The sequence below is a fragment of the Solea solea genome, chromosome 8 (assembly GCF_958295425.1).
Source record: "Solea solea chromosome 8, fSolSol10.1, whole genome shotgun sequence".
NCBI classification, from domain to species: Eukaryota; Metazoa; Chordata; class Actinopteri; order Pleuronectiformes; family Soleidae; genus Solea; species Solea solea.
Window position 1 is genome coordinate 9,172,557 of NC_081141.1, and position 24,757 is coordinate 9,197,313.

General features: G+C 44.2%; 1 protein-coding gene across 1 annotated transcript in view; it reads right to left on the reverse strand.

Annotated features, from left to right (window-relative positions):
* c5 (complement component 5) overlaps positions 1 to 23,855 on the reverse strand; it is a 32,804-nt gene extending 8,949 nt beyond the window's left edge. The window contains exons 1-20 of the mRNA XM_058636271.1: positions 23,686 to 23,855; positions 17,729 to 17,927; positions 17,475 to 17,628; positions 7,140 to 7,210; positions 6,949 to 7,046; positions 6,768 to 6,850; positions 6,415 to 6,505; positions 6,211 to 6,319; positions 5,279 to 5,411; positions 5,030 to 5,145; positions 4,531 to 4,719; positions 3,810 to 4,013; positions 3,512 to 3,724; positions 2,664 to 2,813; positions 2,428 to 2,557; positions 2,275 to 2,343; positions 1,922 to 2,113; positions 675 to 759; positions 429 to 511; positions 84 to 223 (exon numbers count right to left, since the gene is read on the reverse strand). Of these exons, the coding sequence (XP_058492254.1) occupies positions 84 to 223; positions 429 to 511; positions 675 to 759; positions 1,922 to 2,113; positions 2,275 to 2,343; positions 2,428 to 2,557; positions 2,664 to 2,813; positions 3,512 to 3,724; positions 3,810 to 4,013; positions 4,531 to 4,719; positions 5,030 to 5,145; positions 5,279 to 5,411; positions 6,211 to 6,319; positions 6,415 to 6,505; positions 6,768 to 6,850; positions 6,949 to 7,046; positions 7,140 to 7,210; positions 17,475 to 17,628; positions 17,729 to 17,927; positions 23,686 to 23,777 (2,601 nt within the window). The 5' untranslated portion in view covers positions 23,778 to 23,855. The remainder of the gene's footprint in view (positions 1 to 83; positions 224 to 428; positions 512 to 674; positions 760 to 1,921; positions 2,114 to 2,274; positions 2,344 to 2,427; positions 2,558 to 2,663; positions 2,814 to 3,511; positions 3,725 to 3,809; positions 4,014 to 4,530; positions 4,720 to 5,029; positions 5,146 to 5,278; positions 5,412 to 6,210; positions 6,320 to 6,414; positions 6,506 to 6,767; positions 6,851 to 6,948; positions 7,047 to 7,139; positions 7,211 to 17,474; positions 17,629 to 17,728; positions 17,928 to 23,685) is intronic.
* Between the last annotated feature and the right edge of the window lie 902 nt (positions 23,856 to 24,757).

Here is a 24,757-nt window from a genome sequence, read left to right on the forward strand (position 1 = left end):
ACAAAGATATTCAGATGCTGTCCATAACCAGCCCCCAGCAGGCTCTAACTATCATGAGATGTGAGTGAGGTGCAGGTCAGCACCGTGATGGTGTCAGCCTGTTGGTTGTACACTGAGCCTGTCAGCTCCAGCTGTTCTCCTCTGACCACCTGATATGGCAGAGGGACATTCACACTTAGTGGCAGACTGACTGACACCTGGACTGGCTGCGCGACACAAATACCTGGAGAACAGACATAGAACAAAGTGGACAGATTAAGTTAATTACATAATATAGATGATGACCGCGATGGAAATTAAGGTGATCATGATGATGGGGATGAGAAATGAAGATAGAGATATGGCTGCAGATGATGGTAATAAGAGGATTTGAGGTGAGGACGATGAATATGAGGGTGAGAAATGAAGATGAGCATGAGGAGACTCACCATCCTTGAACATGCCAATGGCCTTGACCTCCCAGGTAGTGAGAGAGTCTGGTAAAGTCCTGCTGACTGACTCTGAGCCCGGTCTGAAACACACACACACAAATGAGAGAGAGAGAGAGACTGACTCAGTCAGTGAACATCTTATTAAACATAAATGTTGTGTACTATTTGATGGCCTTTATGTGTAGTCAATTATGTTTCTAATCTACAGTACTTGGAAACCAAGGCATGTTTGAGGTGTGTCACCTGACAGGTTGCACCTCCCACAGCCAACTCTCTGGGAAGTAGCTCCGCACCAATGAAGGAGCCAGGTCAAAATCTGCACCCATTTCTGCACAGGGGGGCACACACACACACACACACATACACGTTTGTGCAGCTATTCTTTAGAGGACACTGCAAAGTCTTCTACTCATTTGGACAGACTAAACATACTGTAGTGTTATCCCTAACCTTAACCATAACCAATTAATGCTTCACCCCAACCTTAACCTAACCACACTTCAAATCAAACTTAAACTGAAACAGTCAGTTCCTTTGAAATTAGGGTTTGCTTCATTAGGACTAGGTTTTGGTCTCTGTGAGGACCAAACAAGGTCAATTCTTATACCACAAAAGGTTATAAAGAGGTAACAAATACAAGAGCACACACACATAAACAAACACAAACTGGATGTGACTCAGTTAAATGCATAGTTCTGGTTTTCAGGTTTTTTGAAGCATGGTTGTATGAGGTACTGCTATATTCTCAGAGCTGACACTCAGCACTGTACATGCTCCCTCAGCTGAAACTTAGCAAAAGACAGTCAGGAATGCTCACTCTGAAAACATGGCACCCACAGTCAGCACTGACTATGTGTCAGTACCTGAAACAAGCACACTGGAGAAGTCTCTCCCTTCAAAACTTCATTATCTCTGACTTCATCACGATCAACTGGAGATATAGGAGGCTGCAGAACCTTATGGAGAATTTTGTATTTTTTAAGTATCCTTCAGTATTACAGTGACACACTGACAATTGTGTGTATTTCACTGGGTCCACTGTTTGATTAGATTTATTTTGAAAGGGACCATGTGCATTAAAAACATAAATGTCACCATTTGATGCATTACACCAGAGTTAGCCATGGGCTCATTTACATCTGCAATCCCTACCTAAAGATAAATACAACACAGATAAAACATCAAATATCACTCAGCAAGTAATGTCATGTAGAAGGACAAGTAAATACAGCACAGATAAAACATTACGCAACAGGTAAGAACATACAGCAGTGTAGGAAGTGCCCCTCACAGGTGCACACACACACACACACTCACACAAATAGCCACTGGCAAATTAGTGGGTGCATTGTTGTGAGAGTTTTAGGTGTTTTTTATGTTAGCTTTAAACCCACCAAGCAGGTCACAGATTTTTATATTATCTGGAACGGTGTTCCATTGTGTTACAGCTTTAACAGAAATGTATGTTGATATGAGGAGTCCAGACTGACCGTGGCGTCCCAGGACAAGGTTCTGGTCCTGGTCCAGTCGCTGCTGCATATACTCGCAGCATTCTCTGAAGACATTTCTGCAGCGGGGGTGTTTGCTGTAGGTTTGCAGGGCGAACTGGTGGCAGGTCACACTCTTTGGGATGTACTTCATGCCATGTTCACAACAGATCTTTAAAGGGCCATAACTCTGCACTACTCACACACACACACACACACAAACACACACACACACAAACTGTTATCTGTGTGTTTATGCACAGGAGCTGTGTGAGGCTCACAGGCGTTTTCATTATACTGTTATAACACAGAAATACACTGCATGGAGGAACTTTAAAAGTGTGATTGTGTCTAACCTTTTTTCATCTTCTCCTCATCAGTCGGCAGCGCTCGCTTTGCTCGGACTGCCGCTGTGCACACATCACCTACAAACAGTGACATCAATTACACATTTAATTTCATCCATCATTGATTGATTGATTGATTGATTGATTGATTGATTGACGTACTGCTGGTACTTGATGGCTGGGCATTAGCGTTAGTGATGAAGGTGAGGCCTGCCAGTCGGAAGACATCAGCGTTATCTTTGCCGCCACCCCCACCACAGCCCTGGTCACTGTGCTCTATGTGTCGCAGAACCTACAGGCCACCATACATCCTGTTACTGTGAGGTCACTAACAGAAACAAAACAATTCTGACATAAATAATTATAAAGAAAGTGCAGTAGGGTGTTTTCAGTATAACCATGGAAATGGGGTCTCTGTAGTTGGGTCGCAATGAGAAGAGGGCAGAGTCTACAGCAGAAAGAGCCACCAGTCCCCCCTGATTGGCCCTGATGTCCAGCTGTATATTTTCCTTCGGCTTGTAATTCTGCCTACGAGATGAGAGATCAGTCTGACACACACACACACGCACACGCACACGCACACCCACACACACACACACACACACACACACAACCATTATTAGTACCTGGCAGTACGGGAGTTTCTGGACTTGCAGAGCTGTACCACTGGATATTCTCTGTCCATTAGATGAAATGAGACACAACTGAAGTATGTGATCATTTTTATTTTAAAATTGATGAAATATCTTGGACATGTCCTTTGTCTCCTCCTTTCTCTTCTGCTTTTACCTCCTCAGGTCATCAGTAAAAAACATACCCCTATGCTGCTCCTGTATTTATCTTGCTGTATTACTTTTTTAGATTTCGTTGAAGGAGGGGGGTATATGTGTATGGGAATGGTATCCATTTGTTGGATAAATAAACCAATCGTAATTCAGTAAAAGTGGTGATCAGCAATTATATTTGTTCAGATGATTAATGAGGATGACATCATGAGGCCTTGAGCCAATAAGATGAAAAACACACTATGTATGCTTTAGTAAAGTTGTAAAATGGGATCAGATCAGATCAGACCAAACAATGGAGGAAGGTTAACGCATAAAAGGACAGTAGACCAGCCAGGACCTCTGACATCACCACCACCAAAGCTGCACACAGTCCAAGTCAAACCTTTCCACTATGGTTAGAAAACACCAGGACCCTCCTCAGATCATTCTCAGCACACATGCTTTATGTCTTAACTTACCTGGAGTCCATTGACACACTTGTCCTTGACGTCCATCCAGAGGGAGTCAGCCACCAGCTCGGACGTATCTTCTCCATACAGAATGTAGTAGATCAGAAGTCTGATGGACGGGACCATGGAGGCTGTCACCTCAAACCTAAGATTCTGTTTGTTATCGGCACTGGATACAAACTTTTGAGTGCCAAATTTCACCACAGTCCCTTTAGAGAGCACCTGAGGGTAACCCCACAAAATGATGTCATCAAAAAGTCATCTAAATAAACACTAATGACATGCTTCACCAGCTGTACCTTCTTACCATGTAACCAAGGGATTTGATTGACAGGTATGAGGGTGTGGCAGAATACACCTTGATGTTGGCATATTGTCCCACCACCAGACTCTGGCCAAGCAGCGGGGGGTCGATGTAAAGGTAACGCTGGTTTGGAGAGTAATAGGCCACAGCTTGTAAACTCAAACTGGCCTGACTGGTTGCTGGGAGCGCAGGGTCTACTGTCTCAAACTGTGTCAACAACAAACAACAACGCTAAATCAAAGAAACATCAACAGCTAAACAACAACAACAACAACAAGAAAAGATGTACAACAAGCAAACAAAAGTTAACAAGAAAATATTAACAAGTAAACAAGTCACTAAGGCAACAAGTAAATATTAACAAGTAAATAAGATAAATAGTAAACTAGAGCAAATTATGATTATGAAGTAGAATTTACAAGTAAACAAAAGTTAACAAATAAATGATTAATTAAGCAATTAATAAAGTCATCTGTCTGTCTGGAAAAAAAACATGGAAAAAAAACCTAAATATTGCAATTGAACCAAAGTTGACAAGCAATATTTACCAATAAAAAAAGATGACAAGTAAATATTAAGTACAAAAGGAACCAAAGAACAGGTTAATAAGTACTGTAACTGGTAAATATAATCAATATTAAAATCTATCAGACAGTAAAAATCTATTTAAAATAAAAGAAAAACAAAAACACTAATAAAACTATGTTTTAGTACACCCCTTTACCTTCAGTACTGCCTTGACAGCTTCACGTGGTGTATTGCATATGAAAACAGCGATGCCACTTGACTGGCTTATGCTGCTGAGGGTACAGGACATATCCTCACTGGGCCTTCCCTGTCTGAACAGCTGTCGTTCCACCAGACGAACCTGGACCAGGTTCACCGGGTGGTCCAAGTGATCCTTCACCAACACCTGCAGAGACAAAAGCAAATGCTCATCTCTTGTTCCTGGCTATAACACTTTTATAACACACTCAATATATATATAATATATATATATATATATATATATATATATATATAAGGTATATACCAAGAATATATATAATATATACCAAGAAGAATCCACCAAAGCAGGTATATACCTGCTTTGGTGGATTCTTCTATATGCACGAGGAAACTGTATGTATATCATAACATTAATCCATATGCTACTTTAAATCGCAATACAAGTCTTTATAGTTAGTTTTTCAGATGAAATATTCAGGTGAACTGAACTCTACCTGGACGTTATAAGGGAGTCCAGGTTTGATGAAAGGCGGCGTGGACACCAGGCTCAAAGTGTAAGGTGATTTGACAAATTTCACAGCAGCAAACTCCGCCTCCTGAGAGATACCACCTGTCAGAGAAGGGTGGGGTTGTGGGGGTAAACTACAGTTACGGATGTTGTGAATAAATATCTTCACTATCACAAAGTGGTGACAAAGAATTGGTCTTTTCATTTTCATGTTGGGATTAGGTGATGTGTGTACCTGTGTCCTCCTGCAGCAGTACAGCTATGTACAAGTACTTCCCCATCAGGCTGTTGAGGTCTTTTGGTCCATCATGTTTGGACAGAACGTTTTCCATGTTAACAGTCACGTCCACTTCACCTAAGGAAGACAGCTGAAGAAGAAACAGACAAAAGCACTGTGTGTATCTTTTGAATGTTTTTATAACCAGGGCCAATAAATAGTTCTCTGTACTGAAAAGAAGAGCAACAAACAATATTATATACTATAAATATCCTATAGATCTATAACGTTACAATGTGCTGACAGTGGTGCAGTGGTGGAATATAAACATACATTTCTTTGACTTAAGGGTTTTTAAAGTTTGCTTATATCAGACACATAATGTCCTACATCCAGATGACTGCACTGTATATGCCCACTAAGCAGACACACACTCACACACTAAAGACATGGCTGCAAGCAGGGACACCATAAACATTTTTTTTTTGAGCAACAGGACAACTATCACAGTCTTGAGAATATGTTTGCTGCTTTATCTCGCCATCAGATGGCATTTTCTGAATGGAAATAAAGCTTGTGTTGCTTTGTAAAAAGTTAATTTACTGCACCAAAGTCCATAGATAAAGCATTGATTTTTACATCTCTGCACACAGAGGTTGGCGATCCAGGTGATCTGGTTTTATCTATAACCCCGATGGCAGCCACATTATCTTGGAGCATGCACAGTGCAGTCTGAATTGACCATGTGTGCATACCTCATATGTCCATGCTTCAAAAAAATTACTATTATTTAATGTGGTGAGCTTGACCTAAACATGAACAAAAGGAATACAACCTGAAATTTGATGCCAGCTTTTTCTTTGATATTTGACAGTTATTGAAAACCATTCGACAGGATTTATTTTCCTTTTTCTCAACAGCTTACAGCTATATTAGAAGTGGTTTCTTACTCTCTCTCTGGTGACAGAGGTGGGGATGATAACAGGAGGATTTTTTCCGCTAACATAGCCATACCGCAGAAACACCTCTGCATTAGCAACCGGAGCACCATGGAGATACCTGAGAGAAGTAAATATGTATTTGGTATAACAAACAGCTAAATATTGTACTTGAGTCTATGTCTAATCATGCTAACTGTTGCCATGTTCATTTACCTGGCAGAGACCTTGAAGGTAAATTTTTGGAATTGTCCATAGCTGATGTAATTGACTTCAGGTTCCACAAGGATGGAGAAACTCGGGAGAACTGCAACAGCATAACATTTAATTATTCACATTATCCATCCATCCATTTCTACTACGTTGTCCTCAATATGAGGGTCGTGGGGATGCTGTGCCAATCTCAGCTGACATAGGTAGACCCTGGACAGGTCGCTAGCCCATTATTAGGGTTCAAGCAACAAGGTTGCAAGAACCCTATTGAAACTGGAAGGATTATTTTACATTATAACTTATAATATTCATACCGCCAGTATTGTCAGTGGTTTAACAATGTACCATACTCATACCATATTCTTTAACTTCAAAGTCTGTTTTTGCTGTTGTGGTGAAATCATCTGCGTAGGAGGCTTCAATTGACCAAATCCCCAACCTAGTATAACATACAGAATATGACATTACAAACTGAAATTACATTACAACAACATCAACATTACAAAGTCATTATAGGTTAGATATTACAGTTCGTACTTTGGGTTAATGGGAATTTTGAAGGGGTTTTGCATGGATGGGACTCCATTATTAACATCAATTATCTCCACAATATCCACTGTTTCAGAATCAGGGTTCTGTAAGGAACAAAGTTACAGATTTTAGATAACAGAGACATAAATTGGAAATGTTTTACTGCCTCTACTACCCCTGAAGATCATTATACTCACCTTAAATTTAAGGAAAACACTGCGATTGGCTGGTCTCAGCTCCTGGTTCAGGGAGAATGCTCTAACTTTCACTGGAGAAGAAAAAATGCACTTACTTGTACATCGCACTTATGAGTAGCACTTTATAGTTTGGCTTACTTGAAGCACTTAGTTCTAGCTCTTGTTTGTACCCAAATGTTGAAATGCACTTAATGTAAATTGCTTTGGATAACAGCGTCTGCTAAATGACATGTAATGTAATGTAATGTAATGTAAAGGAGACACATTAAAATTAGTTTTTCACAATATTTCACTCAATAATGTATGAGGTGACAGGGTCAGGATGATGAGGAGCTTCAGTAAAACCACCTGACTGCATAAATTGAAGACATGCTGAATGGGAAGTTAACCTGTCTAATAGACTTGATTAGTTGTTGAGAACTAATCTATCTTAAACTCAGATATGACAAGACATGGACAACTTGGACTGGGATCACCTGAACAAGTACCATCTGACTTGGACCACAGACCAGTGGAACAAAGAATTAATGAGGACTCAGAGTCAACACTGGAAATCTGGAAAATTGTATGAGTAGATGAGAACCAAAGGAGGTTCTGTAACGGGTGTGTGAGGACCCAATTGCAGTAAGCCGTACCACAGGATAGTTTGGTAATGAGTCTTTAATGTCTTCTTCAATAGTCTGTTCAGCAAACAGGTAATAATAATTGCAGTTCAAAAACAGGTTTAAACACAGATGACGACAAGAGCGCAGCGGGCGCTGAACAGAGTAGGCAGGATCTTCATCAATGAGTTGGGGAGGTGGAGCTGCAGGTACAAGGGGACTCTCCTTTTTCTTCATTCGGGACACATGGAATGTAGGATGGATTCGCATTGATTGTGGGAGTGTCAGCCTCACTGCCCAGGGGTTGATGATCTTCTGGATGGCAAATGAGCCGATGAATCTAGGAGCCAATTTCTTAGACTCTATCCTGAGCGTAACGTCCCGAGTGGAAAGCCACACCATTTGACCCACTTGATAGGTGGGAGCGCTGTCAATTAGCCGAGCCAGAGTAACGATCTGTAGAGCGGAGGAGGGAGGCTTGTTCTTGGATCCAGGTGCAGCGACAGTGGTGGATGAAGGCTTGGACTGACTGACAGGAAGCTTCCTTCTCTAGTTCAGGAAAAAGGGGAGGCTGGAACCCATAGGCGCACTGGAATGGGGACAGGCCTGTGGCAGAGATGGTCAGGGTGTTGTGAGCATATTCTACCCACAGGAGTTGCTTGGCCCAGGACAAGGGATCTTGGGAAACCAAGCAGCGGAGGGCTGTCTTCATCTCCTGGTTCATACGCTCGGTCTGTCCATTGGACTGGGGGTGAAACCCGGAGGACAGACTGACAGTGGCCCCAAGCAGAGCACAGAATTCCTTCCAAAAACTGAAGTGAACTGCGGGCCCCGATCAGACCACATCTACAGGGAGACCATGGAGCTGGAAAACATAGAGCAGGACCAGATGGGCTGTCTCTTTGGCCGAGGGAAGCTTGGGTAAGGGCACAAAATGAGCCAGTTTACTAAATCGGTCCACTACAGTCAGGATGGCTGTATTGGACCTAACCCTTGGAAGGAGGGAGGCCAGTGACAAAGTCCACGGAGATATGAGACCAAGGATGATGAGGAACAGGGAGGGGCCACAGGAAACCAGCAGGAGCCAGCTGAGATGGCTTGTGTCTCTTGGAGGCATGAGCCCACTGGAGGACGTCGGATCGCAGAGCCAGAGGAACAAACAGACGATGGGGGGGAATGTTGCTGGGAACGGGCTGATCCTCCATGGTAGTCTATACATGGACTCAGAGTCTTGTCCTTCTTGGCAATTAAGAAGAACCCCGCCCCTGCAGGTGATGAAGAGGGGCGGATGATGCCAGCGGCCAACGAGTCATTGATGTAGGCCTCCATGGCCTCTCTTTCAGGGGCATACAGGGAATACAAGCGTCCCTTGGGAGGAGATGTGCCAGGTTGCAGGTCGATGGCACAGTCATAGGGACGATGAAGGGGCAGGAAAGTAGCCTTGGTCTTGCTGAACACCTCCTTGTAGTCGTGGTACTCGAGTGGGATCCCTGCCAGATCTGGGAACGAAGCTGGTAGAAGGTGAACGCAGTGGTGCAGTGGCTTGCTTCAGACAGATCTGGTAGCATGATGAACTCCACCCGAGAATAACCCCCGTTGTCCAATCTATATGGGGATTATGACGACAAAGCCAGGGAAAGCCCAGAATGAGCGGGATGTGTGGTGACTGCAGGATGAGAAATTGGATGGTTTCTTTGTGATTCCCAGACAAGAGGACATGGACAGGGGTGGTCTGATGGGTCACTGTCCCAAGAAGATGGAGGTGGGGGTGGAGTGGCTCAGTGGTTAAGACCGATGTGTGCAAAAGACTTCATGGTCGCAAGTTCAACTCCACCCCTGGCAGGTTGTACTCAATTGCCTTGTAAGTCGCTTTGGATAAAAGCATCTGCTAAATGACATGTAATGTAATGTAGAAGATGACCGTCAAGGGCACTGGCAGAAACAGGACACGGTCTATCCCCAACTGGAGAGCGAGCTCTTCATCCATTATGTTGGCATCTGCCCCAGAGTCTTTTGCTGGGCACTGGGAGACAAAATGGCCGGCCTGGCCACAATACAGACAAAGGTTGGCTTGGCGACGCCGCTCACGTTCCTCTGGAGAGAGTCTGGTGCGTCCAAGTTCCGACCCTTCTTGCATTAGCCCAGTTGTAGCGGTGTAGCTAGCGCTAGCGGTGGCTCCCTGCAATCGGAGTGGTTGCTGATGTCTTGTCGTTCCCCGTCGTCTCTCCCGTCTTCGAGCCTGGATGCGTAGATCTATCCTTGTGGCTAGCTCTATCAACACATCCAGCGAGGAAGGGGGTTTGTGAGAAACCAGTTCATCTTGTATATAATCCGCAAGCCCGTGGAAAAAAGCCTCACGGAGGGCTGCAGCATTCCAGTCACTCTGACGAGCTAGGATGCGTAAGTCAATAGAGTAGTCTGCCACCGTCTGGTTCCCCTGGTGCATGTTCAGGAGTCCTCGAGCGGTGTCGGTCCCAGGACCCCCCAAGCCAAACACCTTTCGGAGCGCCTCAGCTAATAACTGGAATGAACCGTTGTCATATCCAGAAAGTTGTGTTAAGTTATGTTTAGTTTTGCCTTCTATTTGTTTTGTGACTTCCTGTTTTATTTTGAAATCTCTCTTTCCTCTTGTTTCAGATAACTTGCCCTTCCCCTGTAGTTTTCCCGCCAGTCTGATTATCTTCCCCGCCCTGATTGTTTCCACCTGTTCCCCATTTACTTTGAGTTACATATAGCCTGTGCTTCCCTCTGCCCTGCGTCAGTTCGTCTTGTCTGTCATGCCAGAGAACCCACGCCAATCCATGCCACGTCAATTGTTTGTAAGGTTTTTGCTTTTCTTAGTTGCTACTTTGTTTTGTCCCTTTTTGAGCCATCAGAGTTTTTTCCTCGTGAAGAGTGATTTTGATTTGGCACCTTGCCCAGACCTTTTGTCTCCTCCCAGTGAGTGATTATAATTTGTTACTTTGGCCTTTTGCTTATCTAGTGATTCCTCGATAGAGTGATTTTCTGTTGATACTTTTCCTCCCTTTGAGAGTGATTTTTATTTGTTACTTTGTCCAATAAATTGGAATATTTTTGGAAGTTGTCTCTGAGTCGTGCTATTGGGTTCAAGTCCTTGTTCGGTTGTGACATTACGAACTGACCAGCATGAACCCAGCCGACTCAGAACAACTGACAGCGGCCGTTCGCTCCCAGAACACCCGTCTGACTCAGCAGGAGGAGCACATGGCCTCTCTGCACAGTGGCGTGAAGGGGATGGCTAAAAGTCAGGAGGAGTTCAAAGCCTCTATGACAGCCCAAGTTAACCTCCTGGCAAACCAAGTACATCAAGTCCTTGCTCATCTCACAAGGGATCCCTCTCCCTCAGACACCATGACCACACCATCTCCGGCGGATACCAGAGCTTCATTGATCTCAGCTCCCCATGCCACGACTCTTCGCCTTTCCCCCCCAGAAAAGTTTTCTGGTGAGTCAGGAGGATGTCGGGCGTTTATTGTGGACTGTGATATGCATTATGAACACTTGCCCTCAGCCTTTCCTACGGAACGATCGAAGGTGGCATTCATGATCTCCCACCTCACCGGGAGGGCGAGGGCATGGGCTACGGCTGAATGGTCTCGGGATTCAATGATCTGCGGATCCCTCAAGGAGTTTAAACAGGCTCTGCGGAAGGCTTTCGATCCCCTCTCATCCGACCGAGAGAAAGCACGTGAGTTGAGCAACATCAAACAAAATAGAGACTCTGTTTGTGACTATGCTATCCGCTTTCGCACCCTAGCCACGGATAGCGGATGGAATACCACGGCCCTGTATGATGTTTTTCTCAAGGGACTTTCAGATCAAATTCAAGACTTGTTAGTGCCCCTAGATTTGCCTTCTGATCTAGACTCAGTAATGACTCTGGCCATAAGAACAGACAACCGCTTACAGGAGCTACAACGAAGCCGAATGGCCTCTGCAGCTGGTCGTCATCAGGGTCGCGCTGCTGTCACTACACCCAGTTGGCGGAGCTCCTCACGTGCTCCATCACCCATTACCCGGAGGGAGAGGCCATCCGAGGAGGTGGAGGAGCCCATGCAGTTGGGGCGAACCAAACTGTCCACAGAGGAGCGCCGTCGTCGCCTGCAGGAAGGCAGGTGCTTCTATTGCGGACAGCAAGGGCATCTGCTAGCAGCGTGTCCGGCAAAAGGCACAGGCTCACCAGTCGACAGGGGGGTACTGGGGAGACGTTTCTCCTCCACGGAATTCCCTCCTCGAGCTTTAACCCAGACTAAGGTGAGGCATCACAACACCACACTTAGTTTGGAGACTCTCATTGACTCGGGGGCTGATGAAAGTCTCATGGACTGGGATTTTGCCATGAGACTCAAGCTAAAAACAGAACAATTATCTCAGCCTATAGAGGCCAGCGCTCTCGATGGCAGTCCGATTTTTCGAGTGACGCACAAGACTGAACTGCTCACAGTTATCATTGATAACCACTATGAACTTATGCAATTTCATTTATATAACTCTGCCCAGTATCCTCTCATTTTGGGTTTTCCCTGGCTGAAGAAACATAACCCGCACATTGACTGGAGTACTGGGAGGGTCTTGAACTGGGCAGAAGAATGTAAAACCAAGTGTTTAAAGTCTTGTCATAATGTGAAAACTAGTGATAACATTGCCTCTGTTCATGTCACAGACTCTGAAACTCCTGACCTGACTTCAGTCCCAAGATGTTACCACGAGTTGAGTGAGGTATTTAGTAAAAAGAAGGCAACCTCCCTTCCTCCCCACAGGCCTTATGATTGCCCCATTGATTTGATCCCGGGGTCCCCTATTCCTAAGGGTAGACTATATTCCATCTCTGGCCCCGAAAAGAAGGCTATGACCGAGTATATTGAGTCCTCGTTAAAGGCTGGTCTTATCCGCCCCTCTTCATCTCCAGCGGGGGCAGGGTTCTTTTTTGTGGGAAAGAAAGATGGGACACTCCGACCATGTATAGACTATGCACCACTTAATGACATAACTGTTAAGAATCGGTACCCTCTGCCACTAATGTCATCAGCTTTTGATCAGCTTCAGCAAGCTAAGGTTTTCACTAAATTAGACCTCAGAAACGCCTATCATCTGGTTAGGATCAGAGAGGGGGATGAATGGAAAACAGGCTTTAACACTCCTAGTGGTCATTACGAGTACCTAGTCATGCCGTTTGGGTTGACCAATGCTCCTGCTGTCTTCCAAGCAATGATCAACGATGTACTGAGAGACTTCCTGAACCACTTTGTGTTCGTGTATTTAGATGACATATTGATCTTCTCCCCAGATTTAGACTCTCATGTGCATCATGTACGGCAGGTTCTCCAGCGACTGCTGGAGAACCAATTATATGTCAAGACAGAAAAGAGCGAATTCCATGCCGACACTGTATCTTTCCTTGGCTTTATCATAGCCCCTGGAAAGGTGCAAATGGATCCGGCTAAAGTTAGCGCTGTGGCTCAGTGGCCAACACCTGATAGCCGCAAAAAGGTTCAACAATTCTTAGGATTTGCTAACTTTTACAGGAGGTTTATCCGAAACTTCAGTGCCACAGCTGCACCTCTACATGCACTTACCTCTCCTCAGTCTCCCTTTTTGTGGTCCCCTCAAGCTGAGGAGGCCTTCCAGCAGCTCAAAGTGCGATTCACTACTGCCCCCATTCTCACAGTTCCTGATCCCAGCCGGCAGTTTGTGGTGGAGGTGGATGCCTCCAATAATGGAGTGGGGGCAGTACTCTCCCAGCACTCTGGGAAGGACAACAAGCTTCATCCCTGCGCCTTCCTGTCTCATAAACTCTCGCCGGCAGAGAGAAACTACGATGTTGGGAACCGTGAGTTATTAGCAGTGAAAAAAGCTTTGGAAGAGTGGAGACATTGGTTAGAGGGCGCACAGCACCCATTCATTGTATGGACAGATCATAAGAATCTGGAATATATTCGCAAAGCAAAGAGACTGAACTCTCGCCAAGCCAGATGGACATTTTTTTTTAACAGATTTAACTTTGTTTTGTCTTATAGGCCGGGGTCCCAGAACACCAAGCCCGATGCCTTGTCCCGTCTGTTTGACCCCGAGCCTACTGCCAAGGAACCGGAGCCCATCCTACCACTGAACCGTGTGGTAGGAGCGGTGAGTTGGCAGATAGAATCTCAGGTGAAGCAGGCTAATGGTGAGAATCCGACACCTAGTGGTTGTCCGGAGAATCGCTTGTTTGTCCCTGTTGTTATGCGTCCACAGGTGATCCATTGGGCTCACACCGGACTGCTCACCTGCCATCCAGGAGTTAAGAGGACCATGTACGTCATTTCCCAGAGGTTTTGGTGGCCCTCCATGGAGAGGGAGGTTCGGGAGTATGTGGAGGCGTGTTCCATCTGTGCCCGCAACAAGACCTCCTCCAGAGCGCAGATGGGGTTGCTGCAGCCACTCCCTGTTCCCACTCGTCCATGGGCTGAGATCTCACTCGACTTCGTCACGGGGCTCCCGGTCTCTGAAGGAAACACCACTGTGCTCACAGTGGTAGACAGGTTTTCTAAAATGACTCATTTCATAGCATTACCCAAGCTTCCATCTGCCAAAAGAACGGCAGAGATTATGATGACTCAAGTATTTCGTATTCATGGTTTTCCCAAAGACATTGTTTCAGACCGGGGGCCCCAGTTCATATCCAGGTTCTGGAAAGAGTTCTGCAAGCTCATCGGAGCCACCGTCAGCCTCACCTCTGGTTATCACCCAGAAGCCAACGGCCAGACGGAACGTCTCAACCAGGAGTTAGAGACCTGTCTTCGATGCCTGGTGTCGCAGAATCCGGCTTCCTGGAGCAAGAAGCTGGTGTGGGTGGAATATGCTCACAACTCTCTTCTCACCTCGGCAACTGGCATGTCTCCATTCCAGTGCGTCTTCGGCTACCAGCCCCCTGTCTTCTCCGAGACAGAAAAGGAGATCATCGTCCCGTCGGCCCATGCCATGGTCCGGCGATGCCACCGCATCTGGGCAGCCGCCCGTAAGGCACTCCTACGCAGTGTGGACCGCATGAAGAGGGCTGCTGATCGGAGGCGCCTACCTGCTCCTGTATACAAGCCTGGCCAGAAGGTCTGGCTCTCTACGCGGGATTTGCCTCTCCAAGTCGCCTCCAGGAAGTTGGCTCCACGGTTCGTGGGGCCTTTCCCAGTGTCCAAGGTCATCGGCCCTTCCGCTGTCCGTCTGCGTTTGCCCCGGTCCATGAGAGTCCACCCCACCTTCCACGTCAGCCGGGTGAAACCGGTTAAGGAAAGCCTCATGGTGCCCGCAGCCGCACCCCCTCCACCTCCCCAGATGGTCGACGGCGGCCCTGTCTACTCAGTCAAGGCTCTGTTGGCTGTGCGCAACAGGGGCCGGGGCAGGCAGTTCCTGGTGGATTGGGAGGGCTACGGTCCAGAGGAACGATCATGGGTTCCTGCTAGCTTTATTGTGGATCCTGACCTCATCACAGACTTTTACAGACGCCACCCTCAGTTATCTGGGCCGTCAGGTGCCGTCCCTAGAGGGGGGGGTACTGTCATATCCAGAAAGTTGTGTTAAGTTATGTTTAGTTTTGCCTTCTATTTGTTTTGTGACTTCCTGTTTTATTTTGAAATCTCTCTTTCCTCTTGTTTCAGATAACTTGCCCTTCCCCTGTAGTTTTCCCGCCAGTCTGATTATCTTCCCCGCCCTGATTGTTTCCACCTGTTCCCCATTTACTTTGAGTTACATATAGCCTGTGCTTCCCTCTGCCCTGCGTCAGTTCGTCTTGTCTGTCATGCCAGAGAACCCACGCCAATCCATGCCACGTCAATTGTTTGTAAGGTTTTTGCTTTTCTTAGTTGCTACTTTGTTTTGTCCCTTTTTGAGCCATCAGAGTTTTTTCCTCGTGAAGAGTGATTTTGATTTGGCACCTTGCCCAGACCTTTTGTCTCCTCCCAGTGAGTGATTATAATTTGTTACTTTGGCCTTTTGCTTATCTAGTGATTCCTCGATAGAGTGATTTTCTGTTGATACTTTTCCTCCCTTTGAGAGTGATTTTTATTTGTTACTTTGTCCAATAAATTGGAATATTTTTGGAAGTTGTCTCTGAGTCGTGCTATTGGGTTCAAGTCCTTGTTCGGTTGTGACAACCGTAGGCTGGAGTGCGTTTGTCCCACTCAGCGGTTCCCCAAAGGCGAGCGCTCCCCGTCAGATGGTTAATGGTAAAGGCCACCTTGGCTTCTTCTGAGGAAAACGTGTGGCGTAGCGTTCTGGGGTTCCTATCTGAACCTCGCGGACAGGATCTGCTACAGGGATGGCTGCAGCCTGAGGTGGCTGGACTGGAGCAGGTCCTGGAAAAGTTGCCTGGGTTAAAGCAATTGTTAGCTGCTGAACGCCTGCTCGTGGGCTGCTGTAGAATGTCTGGCTTCAGTGGTAACAGAAGTCATTAAAGCCTCATGCTGCTGGAGGACGGCCTCAATCTTCTCAAAGTGGTTCTGTGGTGAGGTGATGTGTGTTGGGTCATGACTGGCCAGATTGTACTATAACGGGTGTGTGAGGACCCAATTGCAGTAACCTGGACCACAGGATAGTTTAGTAATGAGTCTTTAATGTCTTCTTCAATAGTCTTTTCAGCAAAACAGGCTTAAACACAGAGTTAGATATGTCCAACCTCTCATACAAGTCCAGCAAGTTGAGGAAATCCAGCAGTGTAGCAGCAGGATGCCACACCGGCAGGCGAACACCAGGAAGGGTTAAGGCAGAGATCGTGGTCAGAGACAGAAAGCTGAAGAGTTTACTGGGAGAACCACAAAGCAGGTTAGTCAGAGGCAGGCAGGGTCAGCAACGGGAGATCAATCCACGGGAGAATGCTGGAGAGTCTTGCATGGAGGCTAAGAACAATCTGGCAGTGAGTGTGTCAACCAGAGAGGCTTACATAGTGGCTTGATTACTGATTAGGAGCACCTGAGTGCACAGGTGAACAGAGTTGGCTGATGAGGTGGGAGTGGCCGACAGGGAGAGTGGATCAGAGGGGAGGAGAGTGGAAATTTACTGGTAGAGCAGCCGAGGAATGGATGTGACAGGTTCACCTAGATAAATGAGTACCTGGATTTATTCGATGATGAGCACTACCTTAATGAAATGAGGAACTACACCTGAACAAAAACTTCCTGATCAAGGACCACGTGACCTCATCAGCTGACAAAATCTACTCAAACAAGAAACACCTGGAAAAAAGGACCCTGACATATTTAGCCAAAGAGGAAGGACATGTAGAATAAAGATCACTTGGCATTGTGAGTTGCTAAGGACTAATTTTATTTTATTGATTTAGCTTTTATTTTATTAGGAAGTCACTTTGAGTTTAAGATAACATCTGCATGTGAGATTTAGCCAAGGCATTGTTGGTTAGCAACATTCTATGTACAACTGGACAACCACATTAACATCAAAAAGCAATGCACAACATCGCAAGAATTAGGCATTTATGGATGAACTAATTACAGAAAGTGCAGTTAGCAGTAACTATTATTATTATTATTATTATTATTAGTATTATTACAACAACAACAACAACAACATAATCAATAATGATAATCTAATAATAATAACAATAATAATAATAATACTTTTAAGGGACAAGGGACATGAATGCCCAATTAAACAGACTAAAAGTATCAGTCCTTATGTTTTCAAGTCATGAATGGGGTAGTTTATAATGAACTTTATCTCTTACCACTCTGATGTGGGGTGTACAGTGGTTTGTCAGTCTGGATAAACAGGAAGCCGTTGGAGCGACTCAAAGGGACAACCACATGCTGGTTGATCCCTGCTGTTTGGACATGGAGGACCACAGATCTCACCTTCTTATCAAGCTGATTAGGGTGAAGCTTTAGAGAAACAGAAAATAAAGTGACATCAACATTAATCATGTTATGGAACATTTTGACAGAATTACATTTGTTTGTCTCTGTGTGTATCCTGGCCCACCCGAACTTTGGCGATGGCCTGATGGTGGTTTTGCGTGTTGAGGGTCACGACTTCTTGAGCCAGAACTGTATGGTCTGGAGCCATGGAGGTCTTCAAGAACACATAGACTGTCACCTCCTCTGAGTCATAGCCAAATAATTGCAGCAACACTGACTCTGAAGCATCCAAACGCAATGAGACAGGAGCTGTTATCAGATACCTAAAGAGGAGCAGAATGGAACATACTAGAAACCATTTTTAGATATGAACTCTAGAAAATGTTCAGTGGAAGACTGTCTACTTCAGATATGTAGTTCAGATGTGTTCACGACAGATGGAAAATGTCTAAAACATTTAGGTTAGAGTCAGTCAAGAGACTCACTTACATGTTCACTGGAGCTTTTTTGCTACAGTCTCACATTGGCTCACTAAGACATTATGTGTGAAGATGCTTTGGTGCCTGTCTAGAAGCAGCTGTAATCTATCCAACATGATGAAGATAAAGGTGATTTGATTTAAAACCAAAGGTGAGACATGTAGACATTTTACTGTTAGCATGATATTGCATGCTAAGAGTCAACCAAGAATCATCCATTCATCCATTTTCTACCGCTTTATCCTCCACATGAAGGTTGCAGGGGTGCTGTGCCAATCTTAGCTGACATTAGCTGCAATAGGCGGGGTAAAGTGGCACCCCCACTGGTAAACCCTATAAAACCAGAAGACAGACTCACAAAAGCCCTTTAAAATATAAAAGTAGAAAAGCAAGAATACATTTTAAGTTAATAAATAAATAAATGATTTAAGTTCAAGTTTAATGTGATATTAATAATGTTTACAAGGTAAAGGAAAAATAGTCGTACTGTGAAGAACGTGAACGTAAGAGAGACGGCAGTTTGAGACGGCAGCGAGAACGAGAGCAAAGTGATGTAATTAACAGAAGGTAAAAAGACAAACGCAGGATTTAACTAAGGAAAAACAAGGATGTTGTAATGTCATGGATGATGTTTCTTTACTTTTTCACGGTCTTCATGCCAAGGATGTTATGTTGTTAAGTTGAACAGGACTTAGCCAGTTTTCCCGGGGTGAAGATTAATCAGTGCACGTTCCACGCCGAGGAAACTGAGACACAAGATGGCGAGCCACCCACAGGAATGATCACGGGATGAACAGTGTGTTTTGAGAACTTTCTTTACTTCTCAGATAAGGACATTGCTCTAGTTCACTGGGAAAGCAGTAGGACTGAGACATTTTTGTCCCACTGATTGCTGCAAACTGCAGTGAATGTGATGGACTGTTAAAGAGCCCTAATTAAAGGACTAATTGTTTTTTTTTTGTGAAACTTGAATTTATTCTTTGTGCACTGAACAAGATCATTTTGAATTTACATTTGAGCTTCAAGGTTGATTTTAATTGTGTATTTGGACATTGGTGTTGCAGTTTTTGTGTTGGAATATTTGTTTTCTGGTTAAGGAAAACAAATTGACTGAATTTGAGAGAAATAACTAGGATTAAAAGAGAAAATCCTCAAGGTTTACAATAATAAGTTAAATTAATAGAATTAACTCAACAAAGGTGAGTGTATGTGTATGTTTTATGGTATGTGTGTATGTGTCGTGGTACCAAATATATATTTTTTTGTTATAACTAACTTTCTATAAACAAGCTGGCATATAAAATTTACTTCCTGGTCTGTGGTCTTTGCTGCTTAATTAGTACTGCTCCCATGAACCTAGCCTCTGGTCCTAAGCTAATTGATTGAAGTAAAAAATAATTTTACCTGACCATACCATAAAATAGCCATTAGTCCAGCAAATAAGGAGTTAGGAGTTAGTTGACAGAGACAATATTAAAGTAACAAACTCAGTTGTTGTCAGTGGACTGGAGTTTTCTAGGTGAATTGCAAAAAAATTGCAAAGTTGAGTGGCAAATCTTTTGAAGACATTCTCCTTGAGCAGCTTTCCAAATGCAGAATGTCAGTCGTTCTCTTCATTTAGACTCAGACCTTTCTGAGGCAAAGTTCCCTGTCCTAGCCATGAGGTAGACTTCGATACATGGAGAAACAGTGTTGAGCATATTCTACAAGACCTACCTCTGTCAGACTTGCAGCGTTCCAGGAAAATTCTTGACAACCTCATGCCACCAGCAGCAAATATTTGAAAGCCTTTAGGTCCCAATGCAGCTCTCTCCGCTTATATTGAGCTACTTGATTCAGCTTTTGGCACAGTAGAGGATGGTGATGAACTTTTAGGGGTTTTCAGGGGTTAAGACCGGTACCCTGTGTGCAAAAGACATCATGATCGCAATGGTCGCAAGTTCGACTCCACCCCTGGCTGATTGTGCTCAATTCCATTGTAAGTCGCTTTGGTCTGCTAAATGACATGTAATGTAATGCTGGAGATTGGTTACGGACAGCTCTTTCCAAAGCACTAAAAAAGGGGTGGTGTGTTGGCCAGGAAAGCAAATTGACATCTTCTGCGTCAGTTCTGTAGAGGATGCTGGGACACTGTGCTCATAGCAGACCTTCAGCCTGAATGTAAACAAGAAAATCCACCTCCATTCTCCGAGTTATTGCTTCAGTTTCGTGTGAAATAGGAAAAGCACATTGCAAAAAAGAGCAGAATGAGAAAGCACCTGGGTGCACCAAAGCAGAAAGTCAGTGCCCATCTTTTAACTGCAAGCTCCATTGAGAATGACATGTCATTAGAGAGTGACATCACTGAAATGAGGAAACCCCCTTTAAGCACAGACCACGACCCCTGTGTCCACAAGATCTTGATGCTGTGAGGAGACACCTTCAAGAGTTGAGTGAGGCAGGAGTGATCTGAGAGTCCAAGTCGTCTTTCTCTTCACCTATAGTGGTTGTAAGAAAGAAAAATGGAGACATATGGCTCTGCGTCGTTTACCAAATGTTAAACCTACAGACCATAAAGACGCCTATGCTCTACCTAATGTGAAAGAAGCCTTCTCTGCACTCAGAGGCTAAAGGTGGTTCTCTGTCCTGGATCTCAAATCAGGACATTACCAGATTGAGGTGGATGAGGCTGATAAACACAAAACTGCCTTTGTCTGTCCATTGGGTTTCTGGGAGTTTAATGGGATGCCTCAGGTCATAACTAACACTCCCACAGATTCCAAAGATTGATGGAAAAGTGCATGGGGGATATCAACCTAAAAGAGGTCCTAGTTTTTTTGGACAACCTCATTGTGTTTTCAACTCTTGAAGAGCATGAGACCCGCCTTCTCCATGTACTCAAACGTGGGTTGAAATTGTCCTTGGAAAAGTTAAAATTTTTCCAGACGTTATTGAGGTACCTCAGACACATTGTATCCCAGCATGGCGTTGAAACTGATCCACAGGGAACTACGCTCGTTCTTGGGATTCGCTGGTTATTACCGGCGGTTCAAGACTATTCTAACATAGTGAAGCCACCAAGTTACCTCACTGCTGGGTACCCACCGCTTAGGAAGAGTAGTGGAATAAAAGAGTCCAGACGTCGGTAGTTCCAGCCAAAAGAACCTTTTGGAGGACAATCATTGACTGCTTACTACAGCCCCAGTGTTAGGTTTTGCCAACCCAAAGCTGCAGTATGGGTTACACACTGACGCAAGTACAACTGGGCAAGAAGCAGCCCTCTATCAAGAGCAGGAAGGGAAGATGCGTGCTATTGCATTTGCTAGCCGTGGGTTGTCAAAGAGTGAATCTTGCTATCCAGCTCACAAACTTGAGTTTTTGGTGGTCAAGTGGGCGGTAACTGAAAAATGTTGTGATTATTTATATGGAATTTTTTTACAGTGGTTACAGACAGCAATTCACTAATTTATATTCTGACCATGGCTAAGCTTGATGCAACCAGCTAGCGCTGGTTATCTGCCCTCTCCACTTTCCAGTTCCAACTTCAGTATCGAGTGGGGAAACGCAACCTTGATGATGATGGTCTTTTTACGACATCCCCATGGTGAACCTGTCAATGATCTGGTTTCTCAGAAAGAGGAGCAAATTCACCAGTTCATACAACACCACCTACCTGAGTTGGTGGATTTCAACCAGGTCTCTCACAACACTGTTACTGCAGTCTGTGAGAAACACCTAGTCTGTCCACCTGTAGGAAATGGTGAAATGGGCCCCATCATTCCTCTTGTAACATCTCTTGCTATGTCGGCTATAGCTATTCCAGACAGCTATGAGCAATATGATGGTTTCCCTGTAATTTCCAGCATATTGGATGAGGATCTGAAACAAAAGCAGAGAGCCGATCCTGCCATCTGTGAAATCATTCATCATTTGGAAACTGGTGAAACCTCTCCTCCAGCTGTACAGAAAGAACTGCCAGTGCTTACCTTCCTCTTGGGTGATAAAAAAGCTTCAGCAGCAGAACGAAAATCTCTACAGGAAAAGGCAAGTTGGTGAGGAAATTCACTATCAGCTAGTTCTACCAGAGGAGTTGAGAGACACATGTTATGTGGATGGCTAATGACATTGAGAAAAAAATAAAGAGCTGTAGCGGCTGTGTGTATCGAAAAACCCTGCCAGAGAAGGAAGCTGCTCTAGTTAACAGCCAGGTTACTAGACCTCTTGAGTTTGTCTGTATTGAGGCTTGCTAGATCCTCTGTCCATAGAGCCTGACCGAAGTAATACAAAAGATGTCTTGGTGATCACTGACTTCTTCACCAAGTATTTAGTGCTAATCCCTACTCCCAATCAAAAGGCTAGGACAGTAGCCAAGTGCCTTTGGTAAAATGTTATAGTTCACTATGGCATCCCTGAAAAATTGCACAGTGACTAAGGGCTGGACTCTGAATCTAAGACAATCAAAGAGCTCTGTGAAATTGCAGGAATTTAGTGCAGACCACACCATACCATCCCAGGGGAAACCCTGTTCGAAGGTTTAACAGGCCTCTCCTTTGCATGCTAGGTACACTCAAAGATGAAGACAAGCAGCACTGGCATGATTTTGTGAAGCCGTTGGTACACACATATAACTGCACAAAACGAAACAAAATGAAGTAGCAGTTTCTGACAGTTCATCCTAATTTTTTTTTCCAAAGGGCAAATGTACAACAGTATGTGAAGTCCCGCTTGTTAACTGCGCAGCAACCGGTACTGGAGGACCCAGATGACGCGAGCCAGGAGACGGGTGCAGCAGCAGCACGAGCTGAATATTCACGCTGTGGATTCCCAAAACACCAGCAAGTCATTGTTACTTACCATTATTCCAGCTTCACCATTCAAAAACAGCTTGATAAAGAAATATGTGAAACTTCAGGTTACTACCAGGGAACCGGAGCTAGCTCCATATTACGATAACTTCGAACTGTACCATTTCAGGGAAGGGGTGGGGGGGGCTCTTTTTACATATTAGGTAAAAACATTTAATTTGTCCGAATTGAGGGTACATAATAAAAAAGAACAGTGGGCCTGTTCATAACTAATTTATAATTTTTTTTCATGTAATAATGTAACGATTATCATGACATTTTTTATCAACCTTAACTTTGGGGGCCCTCACCAGGTTGTTGCAACTTCAAGGTGATTAAAACCAACACACCTCCACTCGGTGACGTAATTTACGAACACATCCATTCATCAATGAACTGATTATATGGGGGTGGGGTTACTCATTATTGAGATAGAAATGTTTGTTAACATGCAGTCATGCAGTCAGTGTCTGTTAAAGAAATTAAAATGAACGATAAAGAGCAATCATGATTCTGTCTCCACTGAAAACTGATGTCTTGTAAAACAGATACTTAGCCCTACGCTCTCTGCTTACTCTGCGTATAGGGATTGGCTTTGCTGATGCAAGACATTCACCTTTTGCCTGTTTTATCTGTGTGTGGTGGACACTATGAAAACGAGCAGTGGACATTTGTGAACTTCCTCACTGAATCAGTTTCAATTAAATATTCTACACAAAGTAAGTGTATCTACTAGTATACAAAGACCATTAATTAAGGATTAATAAAAACTGACTTACGATTTGGACTGAGCCTCTGTCCTCTTGCCAAGAAAACAGAAACACAATAGGATGACACACACCTTCATCCTGAGGGTGACGAGGAAACACATTGAGGAAGCTCTGCAGACAACATGGGCTAAGACGAATGACCATGAGCGGCTGGAAGTCTGATTTTATTAGTTAGTGATCAACTCCACTGTCAACAAAGAAACAGGGTTGAGGGGAATTTTTGTGTGTGTGTGTGTGTGTGTGTGTGTCTGTGTGTCTGTATGTGTCTGTGTCCCAAAGGTGAATTTACTCAGCCTGTGTTTTCTGATCTTACTCAACAATGTTGACTCTGAGGTTTTCTGTTATCAGCTCATCACTTATTGACAAATCAGCAAAGCAGACGTTCAGCTTTAGTATGTTCATTGTTTTCTCTTCATTGTTCAATATATTGGACTTCAACTGGAAAACTGTGCAAGTCAAAGCAGACTGAATGTTGAAAGTCACAGTTTGTTGTGCCCACTACAGATGAGATTGTAGAGGTAATCACAGGGTGATGATTTATCTGTGATCAGAGTCATCAGAGTCGTTGACTCATCAAATCTAAGGGGTTCATATTCTTAAATAACAATATAGCTGCATTAGCTGATTGTTTTAGCCTGTAGAGAGAGAGAAACAGAGCAAACTGTAAACACATAAACAACTAGTTAATATTAACATGATTAACCTGATTAACATAAGTAACCAGCTACTTACAGTACATGCATGAGAGCAGGATCAGTTACTGAACATGAAGATGATCACTGAATGTAAACAAAGAGGGATTGGTGGTTTATGACTTATACTGCAGCCAGCCATCAGATGGCAATCTAGATCCACCTTTGGGTTCACGTTTGGGAGCTGTCATGTCATCTGTCTTACTTACAGTCCATGAATCATATTCATGGAATGGAATATCTAAGTGGTACTACTCTGTATAAGGTTTATATTTTCCTTCATCTGGAGGTCACTGAAGGACACAGAATACTAAGACATATGACAACAAATGTTTGCTTTTTTTTGTCTTTCCACGCACTCTTTATGCATGATTATACAGGCGATGGAA